The sequence below is a fragment of the Zootoca vivipara genome, chromosome 8 (genome assembly GCF_963506605.1).
Source record: "Zootoca vivipara chromosome 8, rZooViv1.1, whole genome shotgun sequence".
Lineage (NCBI taxonomy): Eukaryota > Metazoa > Chordata > Lepidosauria > Squamata > Lacertidae > Zootoca > Zootoca vivipara.
Genome location: NC_083283.1, coordinates 48,028,365 through 48,048,524, shown reverse-complemented (window position 1 = coordinate 48,048,524; position 20,160 = coordinate 48,028,365). Strand labels below are relative to the sequence as shown.

The 20,160-nt window shown below is 39.5% G+C and overlaps 1 protein-coding gene across 15 annotated transcripts in view; it reads right to left on the bottom strand.

The window, feature by feature from the left end:
- PTPRM (protein tyrosine phosphatase receptor type M) overlaps positions 1-20,160 on the bottom strand; it is a 412,071-nt gene that overhangs the window by 38,480 nt on the left and 353,431 nt on the right. For all 15 annotated transcript variants that reach the window (XM_035125987.2, XM_035125998.2, XM_060277900.1 and 12 more), the window contains 3 exons: positions 12,201-12,288; positions 6,292-6,368; positions 3,820-3,856 (listed from right to left, as the gene is read on the bottom strand). In XM_035125987.2, the coding sequence (XP_034981878.2) occupies positions 3,820-3,856; positions 6,292-6,368; positions 12,201-12,288 (202 nt within the window). The remainder of the gene's footprint in view (positions 1-3,819; positions 3,857-6,291; positions 6,369-12,200; positions 12,289-20,160) is intronic.

Genomic DNA, 20,160 nt, shown 5'->3' with positions numbered 1-20,160 from the left:
GGTCACGAGGAGTCGGACATGACTAAACATATGGCTCTTTGTTCTCCAGTTACTTTTTACCCTGCAGATATTTTCTATACAATTAGCACTTGCATTATTAATTTTTGTTTAAAAAATGAAGCCACTTTAAAGGTTTTAGTTTTTCTCAGTAGTAAGCAAGTGACCAGTTCAGAGAACATTCATTTATGCATGTTGTTTAATTTTTCAACACTTATCTGATAAAAGCATGGAAACATTCATAGAATTGTAGAGTTGGAAGAGACCATGAGAATAATCTATGCAGGAATATTTCACCCAATGTGGGGCTTGAACCCACGACCCTGAGATGAAGGGTCTCATGCTTTACCGACTGAGCTGTCTACCTCCGTTGTCTACATCAATTTTCCCCATCCTGCTGCTCTACTAATGTTTTGGACTGTAACTCTCCTTCAGGCCCATTCAGCATGGCCATACTGGCTGGGGCTGATGACAGTGTAGACCTAAATATTGGGTGGAAGTTTGGGTGGAAGTTTCTACACTGTGGAATCAAACACAGCTACCAGCCCACCTTTTAGCTGAAAGAGGATTTTAAATAATTATTCTCAATTGGAAAATGTCAAATAGTCATTTTAAAATTGTGCCTGCCTGTTCTTTATGCATGATCCATTACATCAAGACAATAGCTTTTTTTATTACAAGTATGACCCAGGTGCTTATTGTGACTGTCTCTGTCAATTACTGTAGATCACCTGAAGTCTCCATTAGTGGCAATTTCAGCCTATTATAGCTACTGTATAGAAGAAAAGTAGGTGCTCATTTTCTAACCCAAATTGCAGGTTTAGAATATGTTGCACTTAAAACATAGATTAATGGTCTCTTGATACAACAATAGGTAAAACAGTTTTTGTCCTCCTTACACCAGTTTCCTAATCAACCTGTTTTGAAAGACACAAAAGGTAAGCTCATTGCTAAGCAAAACCCTGTAAAGATAAATCTTGTTCATTTGGAAGATTCCAAAACAGTAAAAAAACAAACACACACAAGTGATTAGGCAACCCTCCAGCTTTGTTGAAAAGCCAGATTGGTAGCCTATTGCAAACCAATTATGTTTGCCACTATTTAGTGGCATCCAATTATATTTGCTCATTAACACTTGATATGTTGAATGGAACTTAAGAAGAGCACTAGGACAATTAAATAGCAATCTCAACTCTGTAGGGATTTAAACTAATTTCTCAAATGATTTCCTTTTCCTGAAGAGCATAGTACAAAGGGATACATGCATGAAAAAGGGAATGGGTTGGATCAGAAAGGTTACTGAAAGAATGATTGTGAAATATTTTAATGGACATATCCCAAAGGTTCTGTACAGATGTTTCAGTCAATTGTTCTCGCTTTTAATAAAGGTACGGGTTGCAGCCATTGCTAGTCCTACTCAAAGTAGACTCCTTGAAATTGATGGGCATGACTAACTGGGGGTGTATTAATTTCAGTGGGTTTACTCTGAGTAAAATTTAGTTGGATGCAACCCTTTGGTTTCCTCCCAAAATAAGTGAGTAGGAGTCAACTAATTTTTTCAGTCACCCGTTTATGTCTGGAGATAATGGAGGAAAAGGCAAGATTGGAATTCCTGTTCTTCTCTTTCTCCAATTCAGGCATCTCTATCAGGCTTGTTATACCTCATCCCTAAGTCACACAGCTGGAGTGCAGAATGCTTTGCAAATATGGCTCAAAACGGAAGACTACAATTGATTCATTTATCAGCATATGCATTTGTATTTCTGTTAACGGTTCTCTGCATTAAAGTGCAGAACCTTCTTTAAACATGAACGATCTCTCTCTCTCTCTATTACACACACATATAGTTGGCTATCACTTTAAATACCCTGTAGTGGAATACTTGCAATGAAAATAAATTGTCACTAGGTGGAAGTATAGAGCTGTTTCGTAAGGGGCAACATGAGCATCTAAATTTTTGAAACCAAAACAAAGCCATAGGCTTCCTTTGGAAAACAACCTGTCCTTCCTTCATTTTTCTGTGGTAGGTAGAAGAAAGTTCTCCAGTTCTATGGAGACAAGCTGTTGGTTTTGCATATTGAATTAAGTATAAGGAAACATTAAAACAGCAACCATATCAAAATGCTATCAGGAATAAAAATAAAAATGGTAGTAATAATAATTTGGATTTGATATCCTGCTTTATCACTACCCGAAGGAGTCTCAAAGCGGCTAACATTCTCCTTTTCCTTCCTCCCCCACAACAAACACTCTGTGAGGTGAGTGAGGCTGAGAGACTTCAGAGAAGTGTGACTAGCCCAAGGTCACCCAGCAGCTGCATGTGGAGGAGCGGAGACGCGAACCCGGTCCCCCAGATTACAAGTCTACCGCTCTATGTTAGGAATAAATTACACCAATGGTCCGTCCCACCCAAGCCTATGAGCTATATTTATTCATGGCAAAAGAGTAGATGCGCAAGCTGGTACTGGGATGGGGCAAAAGTGGGTGAGAACAGAAGCAAAAGTGGGTGGAGTAATAGCTGCAACTCCTAGTTTTGTACAGTGGGCAGGGCCAGCCCATCCCATTTCGCCACCTGAGGCAGAACAGGAATTGCTGCCTCCTGCTGTGCCCCACTTCCGCAGCTGGCATACCCTGGATCTTGTTAAACTCAGTGGGAGCCAAGGCCCTCCTCAATGCAATGACGCTTGCTCAGCTTCTCTGTCTGGGGTGGAGCTGCACACTGGAACACCTCCCTTCCCAGCAGCAGAAGGGGTGGTGGGTGGGTGGAGCGCTGCCTCTTGCACTTCTGCTGCCTGAGGCAGATGCTTCCCCGTTTCATGGGCGGGCTGGCTCTGACAGTGGGCTACATGCCAGCCAGAATTTCCTACAGTCCTTGCATCTCTTTCTCCTCAATTAAGGCAAGAAAGAGCCATTGCCACAAATCAAGGAGATATTCCAGCCAAGCAAAATCACTTGAGGAAAGTGCACAGCAGGGCTGGTGAGGGATATAGTCTAGGGAGAACCCCAGTGGTTGATAAGAGAGGCCTGCAGAACTTCATTCATGTCCCAGACCTGAAGCTCCCCAATCTACACCAAAAATTACTTCCATGAGGGGGAAAACATGCAAGTGATGTTTTCTAGGTTTCTTTAGTTAGTTCATTTTAATGTTTAGATCAGGCATCCCCAAACTCGGTCTCCAGCTGTTTTGGGACTACAATTCCCATTATCCCTGACCACTGCAGGGCCAAGTTTGGGGATGCCTGGTTTAGATCTTGAAAATTCAACAATAGTCCTAGGGCACCAGCACATCTAGTTCATGTTCAGAGTAGAATTATAATTTTGTTTAGTATAGTATAACAGTAGCCACAAATAATATATTGTATATGCTCACCAGAGAACACAAGTAAAAAAAAAGCAGCTAATTCCCAATCATAGATAGAAGAATAAAAATTCTTCTCTTTGAAGACAAACTTAAAACAACTGTTGTCTTAGCATACAAAGCCGAGTGAAGCTGCTCTCTATACTCTGCCAGATTTGGGTACAGGAATATTAGACCCAGGAAGTTGGACAGTCATTGTACAGCCATTTTCAATGAGCCTAAAAGCCTCATTAAATATATACAGCACTGTTCATCACAGATTCTTTCAAGATTCTTCACTTCTGTCATAAATTGGGGGATGCTGTGGGATCAGAGGGCTTATCTGAAGAAATCAGGTGCACTGACTATAGTATTAGTTGTTTATGACAACATAAGCAAAAGCGAAAACCTTCACAAGTGCATTTCCCACATAAAACAGCAATACACATGTATACAAGAAACTTATAAATGTGAAATCAACTTACCTTGTGTAGCAATATAGTGGTTTGGCCTGTGATAACCCTGAAATAAATTTTTTAAAAGCGTTTTGTGTGAATCTTGTGCAATCTGTCACAGGAACAAGGCAAAAAACATAAATATACACAAAGAAACCTACTAAGGGCAAAGGTTTCACCTTATGAACATGAGAAAAGCTGACAGGTGTAGCAGCTATAGCTGGTAGGAGGCTTTTAAAGCTGTGTGTGTGATTAGGTAAGGAATTGCAGCTGTTGTATTCTAGAGGATCCTGTTCTTTTCCAAGGAAATGGGATAACCTAATCACACCTGCAGGTAGCAGAAGCATTTGTTTAAAACCCTCTCCCTTCTCAAAATTCCTGCAGCATTGCAAGGCACAGTAGCTAAGGTCAAATGTTTAAGTTATCAGGGCAGCATATTATCCACTGAAAAACTGCTTTCCTGTAATCTGATTCTACATCACCCAGATACTGTTTGGCACGTCCAATCATCACATGGTTACTTGCCAGCCCGGTTCTGCTAACTGAGCAGCAGTAAAGGGAGAAATAATGTTGAAATCAGTGCTTCTCATCTGGTTGTGACTACAGAACCACAAAGAACTATGGAACTTTTTCTGTGGCTACTATTGGGCCACAGCTCCAAACTATTGGCCATCCCTTAAAGTAGGAACATAGGAAGCTGCTTTTTATCAAGTCAGACCACTGGCCTAACTGCTCCTTATTATCAATAATATGCTTTACCACTGAGCTGCAGCTCATATCCATGAAATTTAAATGGCAAGAGCAGGAAAAGTAACTGTTACGTACAATTCTATAAGGATTATATTACACTTGCCCATCAATGATGATGTTTGCATTGCCTTTACATACACACTTCTAATGAACAGGCTGTTAACTCCATCAGTGTCTTTGAAGCACAAAATTTATGTACAATTGCCACTGAAACTACCGTAATAGGATTTGCCGTTCTGGTGTACTTAAAAATTAAAAATGAACCCAAAAGCGAAACATTGCAGGCAAAGCAGCATACCAAGCTGTTAACAGTAGAAACTTCTTATCAATATTCATAAAGTTAATGCTAAATCTTTCCCATCTTTAGATATCTAATCAGAACGTACACTCTATACCTTTAAAGCACATTCCTACCTCCTCAAAGAATTATGGGCACTGTAGTTTGTTAAGGGTTGCTGGGAATTGAACCCTATGAGGAGTAAACTACAGTGTCCAGAATTCTTTGAGGGGAAAAGTGTTTTGAATGTGCTTTAATAGTTGTTTGTGACAGAGGAAATTCCATTTTGTTGGACTAAGAGTGGTTTGCTCAGCTCTAACTTGAAAACAACAAGAGGAATTCAGTCCTGTGCATAGGGATTCTTCCATCAGCTGAAGCATTTCTGCTTGCCAGATGGAATGATCTCCCCTCTGCTCCCCATGTGTGCTATTCTGGGGGATCTTAAGTTTCGATTTAAAGCTAAATGAACCACTATTTAGAAGCACTTAGTTTACAGCATGGCAAAGCACATACTCCTTAATGTTGAGACTGCCAAATAAGATGTGTAATTTGCTTGTTGAAACTCTTGCAGGGTAAAAAATGCAATAAACAAACAAACAAACTCTAATTTTAATTAACTGAGAAAGAAATGATCTAAGTTCACTTTTGTCATGGTAATTGGAAAATTGTGCATATAAGGTATTGGCAGCTTTGTCACAAGGTGATCACTAATGAAGATAAAAGCAAGGTTGATATCAGCTAAGATGACTGAGTTACTAAACATTAATGTTACGTGCAAACATGAAAATGACTTTTTTTCTTTGCAGACTTAGTGCTTAAAATGGCATTGACTCTTCCTTGATTTCCAGTTCTACTTTTGATTTCATTCTTTCTATGCCCCCCAAATGCTGTCTCTTAAAGAATTTATTCTAATGTAAAACATTAAGTTAACATGATGCAGAATGAACAAAGAAGCAGTCTTCAATAATTAAACAGCATACATATTTAATGAACTGTCTTGCTTGCATTAGAAGTCCTGGTTAACAGATGCAGTCTATACTTTGAAGGCTGCTTAAAAGTGCCGAGATGACAAGAGATTGCAAGCCACTGCATTAGGAATTATAGAGTTTTGTCACATTAATATGCAAACAGCCCCCCTTTAAAAATGGAATCATGCCAAGTTGTTGACAGAAAATGAAAATAACATGTCTTTGGTCCCCATAAATTTCAGGAGGAAAAGTGGCCAGATAAAATTACTGGCAAGTCTCCACTCGAATACATGGCAATTTTAGGAAATGTCTGATATTATTTTCTTATTAGCAATCTTTGGTAGTTTTAATCTAAACTCTAGCTTACAAGTGGGGATATCCAGATTGGTTTCTCACAGAATTTAACAGCTGGCATCCTGATTGCATGCAACATCATTTGAAATATCAAATAAAAGTCTTTCCTTAAAATAATACTGTTAAATTTCTTGTCTAGATGAGTATACATACATCGACATAATTTCCATTGATGTAGTCAGAGTTTAAGTCCCCTTCAATGGGCTGCAGCCTAACTCGAGAATGATCGTCTGAAATAGAACACATAACACATGCATTAAGGAATTTGTATTCTACTCATTACTCATCAAATAACAGTCAACATCAAATAGTCACGTGGATAATAGAAGGAACACAAGATGACAAGATACATTGTCCCCCCACAATGCTATGATTACTTTAAAAGACTTGGTTTTTCAAACATAAAAAGAAAACAAGTCAGTTGGCCCTATCCTCAGGGGTAGAATAAAATCTGAAATAAACTTCCATCCCAAAATCTGTATGGTTTTCAATGTTCCTCCCCTAAGAGCGTTTTTGTAAACAGAGTTCAGACTGAAATGCAATATTAGTGATGATTTTGAGTTGGCATGACTTTCATGCACTCCTTATTACAAACCATTTCTTCCCAATTCTTAGTATTTGTGTAATGCAAATCAGTCATAGGTTTGCTGTTTGTGGACCACAACATTTTCTTCCTGGATCAGTTGCCAAGTGCAAAGGCATTTGAAAGCCTTCTGAATTAGAACTCAACTCCTTATATTCTCTCTGTGGAGGCTGTCCTCTGCGTTCCAAACGGAATGAATAGTTAGGATGCAAAAGGAAACAGGGAACACCAAGTGTATTGCTAGGTTTGTGGTGATTCGTGTTACTGAGATGTTTCAGTCAAGATGTTAATACACAGTCACAATGTTACATTCCAGTTTCCATGTGAAAGGCTGCTTGAAGGCTTCTGCATAAAATAGCATTCATGGGGGCCGAGCTCTTTTGGCCATGCCCCCCAATATTTTTGGGGAGGGCGTGGGCTCCCCAATGTCCTAAAAATCAGGGAGTGGAGGAGGCCATCAGTGGCCTCCTTCTCCTCCTGCCACGGAGAGAAAAGAGGCTCAAAGCAGCCTGCCGCTGGTGGCAGTGGCAGGAGGAGGGGGAAGCGGTGCTGCCGCCATGTTTGGGTCCTCCGCCAGCTCCTCCCAATGTCCTGACATCACATGCGTGATACACTCCCCCCCCCCTGCCAAACTGCTCTCAACAAACTGGTGCCTCTGATCACCTGTACCATGTGGAGACTTTCCACGAAACTACCCACGATACAGAAACCTTTCAATGGACTTCCGGCATGATGGCAATCAGGTCAGAATCTACTCTGGATGCTGGTGGAGAAGGACTGGAGTTCAATGACAGAGCATATCATAGCGACACTTACATGCGCCTAGCAACATTTCTACCTTCCATTAATTCAGTGCAGCACACTTTAATTTGGTGTCTACCACAGTAAATTTTCCACTATTATATGTGTCATGGTATTGGAGTTGACCTGAAAACGTACTTCAGATCACTGTAGATTTATGGGCCATGGAATAAAATCTCTGTAGGAATATGAAAGGGGTTTCTGTATTATCACAGAATCAAATTACCTGGAAATGTCCATGTGATTAGGTGTGCAGTTGTAATTTAGACAGGGAAACTTACTGATCATCCACCAGTCGAATATTACAGCACTTTCACATTACAATTATAGTTTAGATTCAAAATACAATTTAAATAATAAAAAATAGAAATCAATTACTCACAGGTTTACCAGGCAAGAAAGATTATGCAAAGAAGGTAAGTATTGAGAAACTCTGGGGGGCAAGTAAGCTACCTGTACTGTGAAAATAAGTGGTTTTACTCTGCAATTAGGGAGGCTACTTAGGGTAACTACATTCATTCTCTCTGGAGTTGGAGAATGAATAAACAAGCAACCTTTACTCTACTTTTTCCTCTTCACTTGTCACCACTTTCTGAACAAATAGTAACTTATAAAGTAAGAAGAAATATAGTGTTGTTTTAAAACAGGAATACCCATCATGTTGCACTTCCAATTTTCTGGACAACAACTCCATCATTCCTGAAAATTGGACATACTGGCTGGAACGGATGGTAACAGTAATGTTCGATATCAAAACGACAGCACCACCCTGGCTACCCCTGTTCTGGATCATTGCATAGTTGTTGTTGTTTTGCTTCCCCACCCATCTTAGCTTCAACTTCTGTTGAAAAAGCAGGACATAAACTACCTAAACAAACCAACAAATCAACATCAGGGCAGCATCTCTGGAATATATTCTGTATGTCTGTTTCCACGGGTCTCTCTCTGGATGCATTTCAAATACTCAAGATACTACTTTTAAATGACTGATTAACTGTGGAAATTGGAAGCTATGCAGAGTATGTCTTATAGGAAAGATTATTTCCCTTAATGCATCCTGCAAAACCCCCAAGCACACCAGTAATATGATACCTTGGAAAGCAGAAAGATAAAATTGTGGCATTCCACCTGTTTTTGGTTGTGTCTTTAAATAAGTCCATGTTGCTCTCTGAAATGTACTCGGAGTCGAGAGTGAATTTCATGCTCTTTATTCAGCTCATAGTCATCAAGGAGAAGAGGAGAAGAAGAATGGCTCTTTTCCCAAAACCATCTGCTTATATACATTATTTACACAATGGGCCTTGCGTGATTGGCTGCTTCAGGGCTACACCTGTGGGCCAATTATATTGTGGATTGACTTCTGCCTGCAGCCTGATTGGCTGCTCCTACAGGCCAATCAGGTAGCAGATTCACTTCTGCCAGCCGCCTGATTGGCTGCTCCAGCAGGCCAATCAGGTTGCGGATTCACTTCCACCTGGAGTTGGATTGGGTAGCTCCCGCTGTTTCTGAATCCTATTGTTCTAGGATTCAGCTCAGTACATAACACTCTCAGATTATGATTAAATGCCATTCCTTAAAATGGTGTTTGTGCTTTCATGGCCCAATTCACAAGGCATGCTTAACTTATGTTCAATTGGAATGAAAGGAGGTTTGTGCCATGGGAAGTTTATTTCAAGACTAAAAACTTTGCCCTCTTGTATGCCCCTCTGTAAGTAGGTTCTACTGGAAAAACTCATGACATGTGCACAGCTCTTTGGGATATTGCCTTAGTTGTCTACTAAACAGTCCTGCTGAAAAATGTTGACTCGTTGTTAGCTGTGCTAGCTCTGTCAGACAAACAGGAATATGTAAATGCCTTTTTGCTAGAGCAAGCCCATACGACTTTGAATGCATTCCGGTAGTAGTTACTTTCTAGAGGAAACTAGATTGTAACAGGCATCTTGTGGAAATTCTTATTTTCTTTACTATGCGAGCCTGTATTTTTGAATAACTATGGCAGAGGACTCAAAGAGCCCGAACTCGATGTTACAAAAGCTTCTTATTTTTCAATGCTTATGGGAAAATGGATGGTGCATATTTACTGCACCCTTTAGGAGGGCAGGAAGTAAAGAGCTGTTTTATGGTGCTTTACAGTGGATTTAGATTCCATTACTGAATATGCATAGTGATAAAAAGGAAGTGATGCTGCTGATATTAAAATATTTTACCTCTGTCTGTATCGCTATACCAAAGTCATTTTGACAGTAACAAGTTGCAGCGTATAGTTATTAGAATGCTGATATTGTTACAAGTTTGTGAAAGCGCCTATCACTTTGGTTTTATGTAACAGGATGGTCGATAAAACAACCTTAATGCCCCTAAATGCTTCCAAATCTTTCTCCAGCCTTCACACTTTTCAGCTGGTGGGAAGCGAGGAAATACTTTGCTGAGAGACAAACTTCTGCAGCTTCAGGGGAGGTATCTGAAGGGAGTCCATGCAGAAGGTCTTTGGAGATATGATGCAGTTAGCAATTGTAGTGTCTGATTTAGGCATTTGAGCACTTCCAATATTGCTTTTATTTATTTTTTAAAATAGATATTAGAATGATAATATGAGCCACTTTAATGAATAGGAAACAAATCCAACTGCTCTGGAACGTTGGCTGAGCTGCTTCTTTGCATTAAATTTGTTCAGCTCTTCTTTAAACTAAGGCACAGACATGGTAAGAGGGATGGATGTCACATGCCTACTCTTTGCACTACAATAGTGGTGCCAACAAAAAGGGCAGTTTTGAAAGCTTCCTCAGTAAGAATTCTTTCTTGACACCTTCTCAGAAGTGTCTCTTCCTTGCAAGCAAATGCTTCATTCAACATACTCTTATTCTATTCACTACATAATATGCTCTCCTGTAAATGTACCCAGTGTCAGCTAATGCGTATTTGTCAAAATCCATTACCCTATTTTAGCAAACGTTCCACACTTGTATAACCCTTATTCTTTAACGGTTCTACTTTTAAGTCAAGAGACCTTTAGATAAGAGGATGGCAAAGCCATTAAATGCTTTCCTCATAGTGAACATGAACCTTAGTGAAGTCTATTCGCAAGAGGCCATCTTCAAAAGGGCGAATGCTTATTATTTAGTGTCATCATTTACCTATCTGTGTGGTTAATTAAAACTCTGATCCAGTAGGAAATTAAGACTGCAATCCTTACCTAGAAGAAAGTTCCATAATACTTGTGGGGAAAGTGTCATGACTGACTGTAAGCCACATGAGGAAATGGGGTCACAGACTATTTTAATTACATAAAATGTGGTGCTCAACTCTCTTTGGACGTCTTTAGTTATACTGACTAAAGGAGCATATTTTAAGCAACATGTGTCTGAAGCTAATGTATCTGGCAGTGGGCTGTAGATGTAGCACTATGTAGACAATATATTTTAAACAAAAACAATACAATCAGTGCTTACTTGATATTTACACAAACCTTCAGCCACAGTGGACACAATCCAGCAAATGTTAGGCATTTCTGAAAGCCAAACTAAATGTGCAGGCAGTTTCACATACAAATGGGAATGAGATGGTCTGCTTATGAGTTCAAGGGTGGGAACTAAAACCCAACCTCCTCTCCTGCTTTGTGTTGCTGCACTCTATTTAAGTAGTTTCCCCTTAGCTGCCTCTAGTATCAGACATGAGCTGGGCACTGAGAAGTTTGCTTCAAATCTACAGAGCACAGTATAACAGATAAGGGAGGAATTGATTTCCCCCTCCTCCCCCATATGCTTTTTTTAAATAAAGATATGTGTAGACCTCCCCTCCTTCATTTCATATGCTTAATAGACACAAAACTGCCACACATGTCTACTTTGGTTCTAAAAGTCCCACTGAAATAAATGGAAATCAAGTGTACCACTAACACTTACTGGTAAACGGGAGCTAGGTGTGTTTTGCTTTCACAGCATTCCCCTCCCCACTTCTGTATCGAAACATTATGGTTGAAGCATTACGTATAAAAACATTACAGCTGAAATATGAGACAAGTTATTACATGTGTACTTATCAACAATACTGATTCCACATCAATAATCAGTATCGTAGTACTGTAACAACCTGTCTCATATTTCAACTGTAATGTTTTCAGGACAGGGGACCATATTTCAATTTCCTTTTTTCCCCATTGTAATACTGTAGGAGGATCCTAGACTCTAGAGAGTAAAATATATCATTATTAAATACAGTTTGGTTCTATCCTTCCTCTGAGGATATCAAGGTCCCCAGCCTGAGTGCCATGGCTAAGATACAAGGTGAAACCCTTTCCTGCAGTCCATGACTAATTACTATTCCACACTGGATCTCTCACCGATTCTGTTCTGAAGTCTTTAAACTATTAAAGTACTTACTTCTCCCATATTCTTTAATTATGGTGGCCGGAGCTCAGTTTTTTAGTCCACACAAATAGTTGGTAATTGTTTTATTGATTTGTTAATTACTTTGTATAGTTTGTGCTGTATTTGTGATGTTCTATTATGTTCTAGTTATTTATTATTTGTAAGCCGCTTTGGGATTCATTTGAATGAAAAGCGGCATAGAAATACAATAAACGAAGTCAACACAAATCAAACATATAGAGGTGGGCAGCGTTGTCAAGTTGCTAAAAGGAAATTTACACAGAGGTACAACTACACTTGTCAACACTTACATGCAATGATATTCCCATATCTATTCTTCATTCGGTTCTCATCTTTTTTAGCTGAGTCCCAAGGTGCAGACTGTCCTTCAAAGAAACTCTGTTAAAAAGAAACAGGGGAAGCAAAAACAACACTAAGTGAAAGAATATGCAGCAGAACAAACACTCAAGATAACACAGAAAGACACAAGGAGAAAATACCACAGCAACGTGAAAAACATGTAAAGACTGAACTGTAGTTATTGTTTGGTCCTTTGCTTGTTACCTATAAGTAATTTCAGGAGCGGTTATGAAAACATTGTTCTTTTTAAAGTAAATGAAGCATTAATAGATTTACAAGATAAGGCTGACAGCATAGTACAGTTGAGTATTAGCAGAGATAGGATGAGCAGGACATTCAGAGTAATGTCAGCAAAAAAGAAGTGAAAGGTTTTTAAGAATCATCCTGAAACTTTTAGAGGTCATTTCCATTACAACAAAAGTCAGAAGATTATCCTGCTCTGATTATCATGGATCGGTGAGGCTCAATATGGTGTTTAAACTTTCAGAATACAGTACACAGTCAACTGAAGGTATGAAATACTCTTTCAATACCCCAGACACATGTGTGCCTTCTTCTGATTTAAAGGTCTGTTTACACACATTCAAACTGCATGGCTTCTCCCCAAGAATCCTTGGAAAATGTAGTTTGTTGTGGGTGTTAGGAATTGTAGCTTTGTGGGGAGGAAGTTTTTAATATTTGATGAATTATTGTATTTTAATCTTTTGTTGGAAGCTGCCCAGAGTGGCTGGGGAAACCCAGCCAGATGGGCGGGGTATAAATAAGATGATATTATTATTATTATTTATTATACTATAGTTGCTAGGATGGGGTAGGGAGTCAGGTGCTTTAAATTTATTATGTTTGGTGTGTATGCAGTCCAGGAGAAAGGAGCACCATTAATTTATTCCATATTGTTCACTGGATCATTAAGGTTGGTACAACTTGTCATGACTGGATTTCTCCTTAAAAGGAAGGAACTCCACTATGCAGCCTAAATAAGGGGGACCCAATAAGACGTGATTCAGTTATAAAGGTTTTCCACTGAAGAAGAAGCAGGAAAGACTTCTATAAATGGCACTTGGCTAAATGGCTTTTCCTTAGGCAATACCTCTTTGCATGCAATTCATGTCCACATCTGTTTTGTTAAAATCATTATTTACAATACCTCATAAGATTATTGAATTTCCAGGAAGGGAAAAATGTTTTCATCATGCAGATAACCTGGTTCAATATTTGCTTAACCACAGCACTATATTATTTAATCAGGTTTATTTAAGAATTAATTCATTTGGGTTAGGAGTGCAGATTCATCGGTCAACTAGGGATGAAAGTAGGCAGATAGATTTCTATCCCAGGCTGTATTTGGCACAATCAGAGCTGTTTCTCTTCCACTACAGCTTGGCTTTCACTACAACCCACATTGCTTGTCTCCTATCTGCTGTATGACCAGAACAGAACTAATGTAAATAATTATGTAATTAATTTCAGTGCATTTCGATGGAAAGGGGAAAACTGAAACAATGCAGAAAACACTGTAAATATTTACATAATGTTTGTGGGCTAAAAAAACAGAAAACATGATTTCCATTCCCGACCGTCAACGAAAATGAGAATGGCAGCAATTCCCACTCTTGTTTCTTTTTCTGATGGAATTCTCTGACATCCCTGGTTAGAGTTCTGTTGCCATAGGGATTTGTTTGCGGCAGAAATGGTTTGTGCCTGCTTGGCCCCATTACCTGCCCTACCTGTGCTCAGCATAACTTATGAAAGAGCCTATACGTCTGGGCGTAGGCTCTGTACATAGAACCGGGGGCATACAGTGTTCCCATGTGTACAAATTTGTAGATATGAGGGCTGTTAGCAGAATTGATGCCAAAAGCACAGAGGACAGTGGTCATGAACCTGCACCTTCCTATGTATGTTCACTCTTCTCAGCAATAATAATCCTTCATTGTGAATAATATTTCCTCTAGTAAATACAACAGCAGTTGTCCGATTCTGAATGCATAAGTGGTATCTTTAGGCTTGTGAGTGCTGTAGGAAAGAGCTTCCATTTCTCTGCCTCTCTCTCCCTCCCTGACCTGCCACCCATCAATATACATGCTCAGTCTCTCCCCTAATAAAACTTCTGAACAGGACTTAAATGCCTTATAAGATAAAGTTAATTTGAATAGAAAGAACATCCTTCTCTATTTAGCTATAAGCACTTTAAGAATAATTTTTACAAAAACCAATTTAAATTTTAGAGACTTCTAGCAGCCTCCTTTTAAATTCTAATGCCGGCTCTTCCAAGAGGGAAGATTTCTATATGAGGCTTATTTTGTATTAATCTGAAGAATGTACGAAGAACAACAATTCAAATTCAACTTTAGCAACACACTCCTTGGCACCGTAGTTAACTGTAACAAAGTAAATTGTATTTCAGATTTATCTCTAAAACAATGAACAGAGTGAGCAGATAAGTTTTTATAATTCTCCTCTTACACAAAGAATTCCCTAGGTTCAATATAAACACACACACACACACACACACACACACACACACACACACATATATATATATATATAATGTAAACTGGCCATGTGGGTGTGTCTCCACTTTTCTCCGAAACCGCTTGACCGATTGCGTTCAAATTTTGACACAACGTCCCAAGCAAATATGCAAGTGACCCCATACCATTTGCATAGACAGATGTTGCACCTGGGCCAGGTAAAAACCCCCAAACCACGTGTTCCAGAACTCACAACTCAGATGAAAGTGCATGCTGGGAGCACTGGAGAGGTTGCAAAACAGTGCCCTCTAGCAACAGCTACACTGGTAGTGCACCTAGGAAAGCTTCCCTCTCCACAGCATCTTGGCTCGGCTTTCCAGACTGGGCCAAGTGGAGGTGGGGGCTCGCCTAGGTGGGGGATGGGGGGGAGGAGGGGCAGGATAGGTCATGGGTAGGGACAGGGTGGGGCCAATCACAGGGATGAGCTGGGGGTGGGGGAGGGGCGGGATAGGTCATGGGTCAGGACAGGGTGGGGGGAGTCACAGGGATGAACCTGTGTAAACAGAACACACGCAAAACATTTCAACAAAATAAAGGGGGACCCTGAAGATGAGGGGAGTCTGAAGGGGGACTCTGAGAGTCCATTTAACAGACTGATCCACAGCAACGCGTGGCCGGGCCAGCTAGTTTATGATATACCATAATTAATGTACAAGGTGTGTGTTTGTGTATAAATAAAATTTGTGTACCTAAAATTTACATTTGTTCTCAAGCTGTAGCCGCCCCCCTCCTGCAATAAAAATGGTTTCAGGAGGGTTGAACAAATGCTTTCACTGAAATGTATGTGGCATTTTCACAAATAGACCCCAATTTCATTCTTTATAGTATGTAATTAAAGTGTTGTTTCATACTATATCTCATATATTCTGCAGCAAGTCAGTGAACCATGGAAACACTCATAATAGTAGAACGTCTACAATACAATAAAATGAAACCACTCCATGAATATCAACTACTTTGCATTCTCAGAACTATTTCTGAATACTGTGTATAAGGAAATTGAACATTTCACGGACAAGCATATATTTTTCCTAAGCAAAACACAAGCCTTGTGATTCTAAAACCTTCTCCAGATCAACCTTCCCTCATCAATTTCTGAAAGATATAATTACACGTCCCAATTGCGCAACTCAGGAGACTGCAAGTACAAAATGGCAACAAGATATTTAAAATGAGAACTCCCTATTCCCATAAATAGACATATTATTACCCAGAAGGGTGTCAGAGTTATACATCATGTGCTGTTGGTTTGCCATGGAGTATGGATACAATTTTCAGAGGTTTGCTTGTCTTTTACAATTCTACTCTATAATACACAATGAAAGTGAGTCCACAATAATAAAATGGAATACCAGAACTTGTCACATCATAATTCATGGCTGGCTTATACATTTGGCAGAATCAAGGGGTAAAGCTATTCTCAGACTGTAGGCTACCATTTGACTGTACCAGGTGGGGGATTCCAGGATAAACACTACTCCATAAAATTATTCACTGAAAATAGAAAACTAGTATACCAGAGAGCTGATTTCAGTTTTATCCATGAGAAAGTATTCAAACATGTTCCCCTGCAGCTTAAAATGGTATAACCGAGAAATGGACTCTGCTGAATTTTTTTTAGAAATGTCTCAGCTTCTCTCTCTCTCTCTCTCTCTCTCTCTCTCTCTCTCTCTCTCTCTCTCTTTCAGACAGTTTCACTACTAACATCTTAAATTAAGAAACTACAGATAAAGCTTTAAATTACCATTATAGAATCTGAAGCTGTACAGATCCTAAGTTCTCTCTATTAAAACTGTCAGGCACCCTAAGCATAGTTTCCCATCCAAACCTTCATTTTAAGGATGCTCTGGCAAGTTCCAGCTGAAAAAAGCCCTGAAGACCCCTGAAGAAGCCCATTGTGCACAACAGTTACACAAATATCGAACAAAAATGGTATCTGTGCAGGTTTTAGGCCAGGCATAGGCAAACTCGGCCTTCCAGATGTTTTGGGACTACAACTCCCATCATCCCTGACCACTGGTCCTGTTAGCTAGGGGTGATGGGAGTTGTAGTCCCAAAACATCTGGAGGGCCAAGTTTGCCTATGCCTGTTTTAGACAAAGCCATTGCCATTTTCATGAAAGCAATGTTATACAAAATAATGAAGAAACCAATTCCTTATGCCACTCAGTTATGTACTGTAGTTTGAGCACCCCGAAAGCATTAAACTACAAGTTTTTTTTAATTTATTCCAAGACATATAACAAAAACCATGTTGACAATTAAAAAGTATGATTGATATTGATATTTAAATAAAAAACTGGATCGTTACGTTGCTTAGCCAAAAGTATTATTGTTCTTTTTGTGAGCATACCCTCCTTTTTGGCAATTTTTCAAGTGTTTGGTATTCAAGAAACATTGTCCTCATTCAGAATTGGCTTTGCTTGTTCTCAGTGGTACCATAGCCAAAACTTGTTGCTTTTGCAGCATTGTTACATGCCATTTATCACATGATTCCCAAATGGATGGAATTTTCCAGGTTATTACTCCAGGAATTAGAGCAATTAGAAAGAAAAAATGGCACTTTTGAATCAGCAAAAGATGGGAGAAATTATGGCCATAAAAAGAATGGAAGAATAGTGAACATTTTCACAACTAAGCCCCCCCCCCGAAATACTTCTCCTCCTGCTCTTCCAAAAGTACTACTTTTCACCTAGCTATCAAAATGCAGTTCTAATCATATGAAAAGGATGCAATCTTGAACAATAAAATGGCTTTTATTTTACAAAGCCAATTCAATTTTTCTCAAATAAAATTGACTAGTTCAATCTTTCATAGCTACCGGGGGGGACGGGACTTGGTGCTCAGAGTATTCTCTATGACATGGTTAATGACAAGTCACCCCTTTCCTGATAATCAAGTGGTGAGTGCCTTTGCTTATGCAGCTGAAAAGTTGCAAAAGAAGGAGGGATCAGCAGGCTTAGGAGAACTCAAAGGTGTTTAGAAGGAGAGCGACAGAGAGACAGAGTGTCTGATCTTTATTTGACCTCCTGATCTGATACTCAACTGAATTTCTTTCTGGTACAACTTTACTGTAGATCTAACCTATTAAATCATATTTGGAAGAAGCACTTTATTTGTACTAAGTCTAGCCCGAGCTGAAAAACTGTACATGATGAAGAATCCAACACCACTTCCCTTGATAGTTTGTCATAACAGTAAATCAACGCTATCACTACTTTATGCTTTATTTCTAATTTGAGATTTTCAAGGTTTAGCCATTTGTCCTCTTAATGTTTCACTCTGTTAAGATTTAGGAGTGCTCCTGTACTTTCTCCCCAATAAGTTACTTACACTTCCTAAGTAACTAAGATATAACAACATTTTCTGTTTGATGCGCTAATTGGCATAATCTACTTTTTCCAGGCCTTTTCTCATATCCCTGCAGTTTTTCAAAATCTTTTATAATGGGTCAGAACTGGAAAAAATATCTATATCCATGTCAATATGAATGAGACTGCTGCCTTGTGGGGCTTATTTGAAACTGGCTGTGCACGGCAACTGGTCCACAAGCCAATTTATGTCCAGTGCCTTGCTAAGTAAATCTGTCCCTCCATATTACAGGGAAAACCAAGGGCGTTAGAATCATGTTCAAAAAGAAATTGTTATGATACTTTCAATTTTCCATAGAATGGTTAACTAAGTAATGGTTTCTGTTATCATAGCTGTTGCTATTGCTCATTGATACCATTTTGAAAACAAAATACATCCAGGTAGAACAGAATCAGTTATTTCACCTAGTAAGTCAACATTAGAAACAGCTAGAAGCAAGGGGTGAAAAAAAAGGAAAAAATAAGTCGTTTCCCACAGGCAAATATTCAGCAACCGTGGGAACAGGATGCTGGGTGGAATCTACACATATATAAACAACACTGTGTAAATGCTTTTTAAAAAATGTTTTGAAAAATACATTGAATTTGGCATAGCTCACTGTTGCCATCTAGTGTCACATTTGTATATTATACGTTACAACACATTTAAAATGTTTTGTTTGCAGCTGTGTAGAGGAGTCCCTGGTCTAGATCGGGCCATTGGCCTGATCCAGCAGGCTCTTCTTATGTTCTTAGAAAAAAAGAAAGAAGATTGCTCTCAGATTATTCCCAGTACATCATATGGTTGAATTGCTTCCTTGCATTTTGTTCCAATATTGGATGAACAACCTCCACTTCTATGAAGACAGGCCATTTTGCTGTCTGTCCTATCTGGTTCGTATAATATTGGTAAGCTTGACAATATAAGTGTATGATCATGCCTTTGTAATCAGAAAGAATAACATATTTAACAAGGATAAAGTTTGGGGAAAATTTACTTCTTTTCTCTCCCCTCCGGGTTAAAACACATGCAATCAGATGTGCTGAGATTAATCTTGTATCCTGATATAGTGATTAAGTAATTTGGTTATTAGGCCAAAAACACATTTCCTAAGTTGTGTAAATTCTCTGCCTAGAGCAGAGGTAGGGAAACTGAGGGATAAGTGCGATCCCTTAGTGTTTTTATTGGCTGGAATGTGTCCTTAAACTCTGATAATGCTGCATTGTGATCAGTGTGTGAGGGTGTGTTGAAACTAGCCTATTATACAAACGTCCATTTACATCCATGCCTCTGCCCACTGTCGGACAGTGGGGAACAGTGGGCAAAGCTCAGGTGAGTCAGTGGCTTCAGATAGTGGCAGTAAGGCATCCCTGGACAGGAACTGGCTCACTACTGCTTGCCAGGGTGGCACCAGGGTGCCTAAGCACATAAAGCAAAAAAGGGGTAGCAAGGACTCTCAGGAATCAAGCTACAGTACATGGATTCTGAGGATCCTTCTGGCATTCACCTATTGAAGTAAGTCAGGGAACATATTTCGAATGAGGACTATGTTCACCATATTGCCCCCAGAGACAGAAAAGCGTAAATGGGATAACAGAAAATCAGATGGCTCAAGGAAAGGTAAAAAAAGAAAGAAAGAAAGGTTCAGGGGCAATGCACCTTTGCAAATTGGTTGTCTGCCTTCTCCATTTATGTGGGGGTAGGCTTATGCAGGCAATGAAAGAGGATCTGAGGGTCTGATTAGCCTTCTTGCAGGCATGCAATGAGATCTCTCTCTGGCAGGCCCTGCTAGTCACATGCCAGGACTACCAGGTTTATTCAGATGCCTCAAACAGCCTGGGCTTTGAGGTTTACTTCAGGGGTTATTGGTGCTCCAATCCATGGAGGGAGGAGGAGATCACTCTGATCTCACCTTCCTAGAATTATTCTCCATCCTGTAGACAATATTGAACTAAGTGGACCAATCACCTGACAAGGTATAAGTCAGTTCTACCTGTCCATATGGTGAAGGGGATCTGAAGGATTTC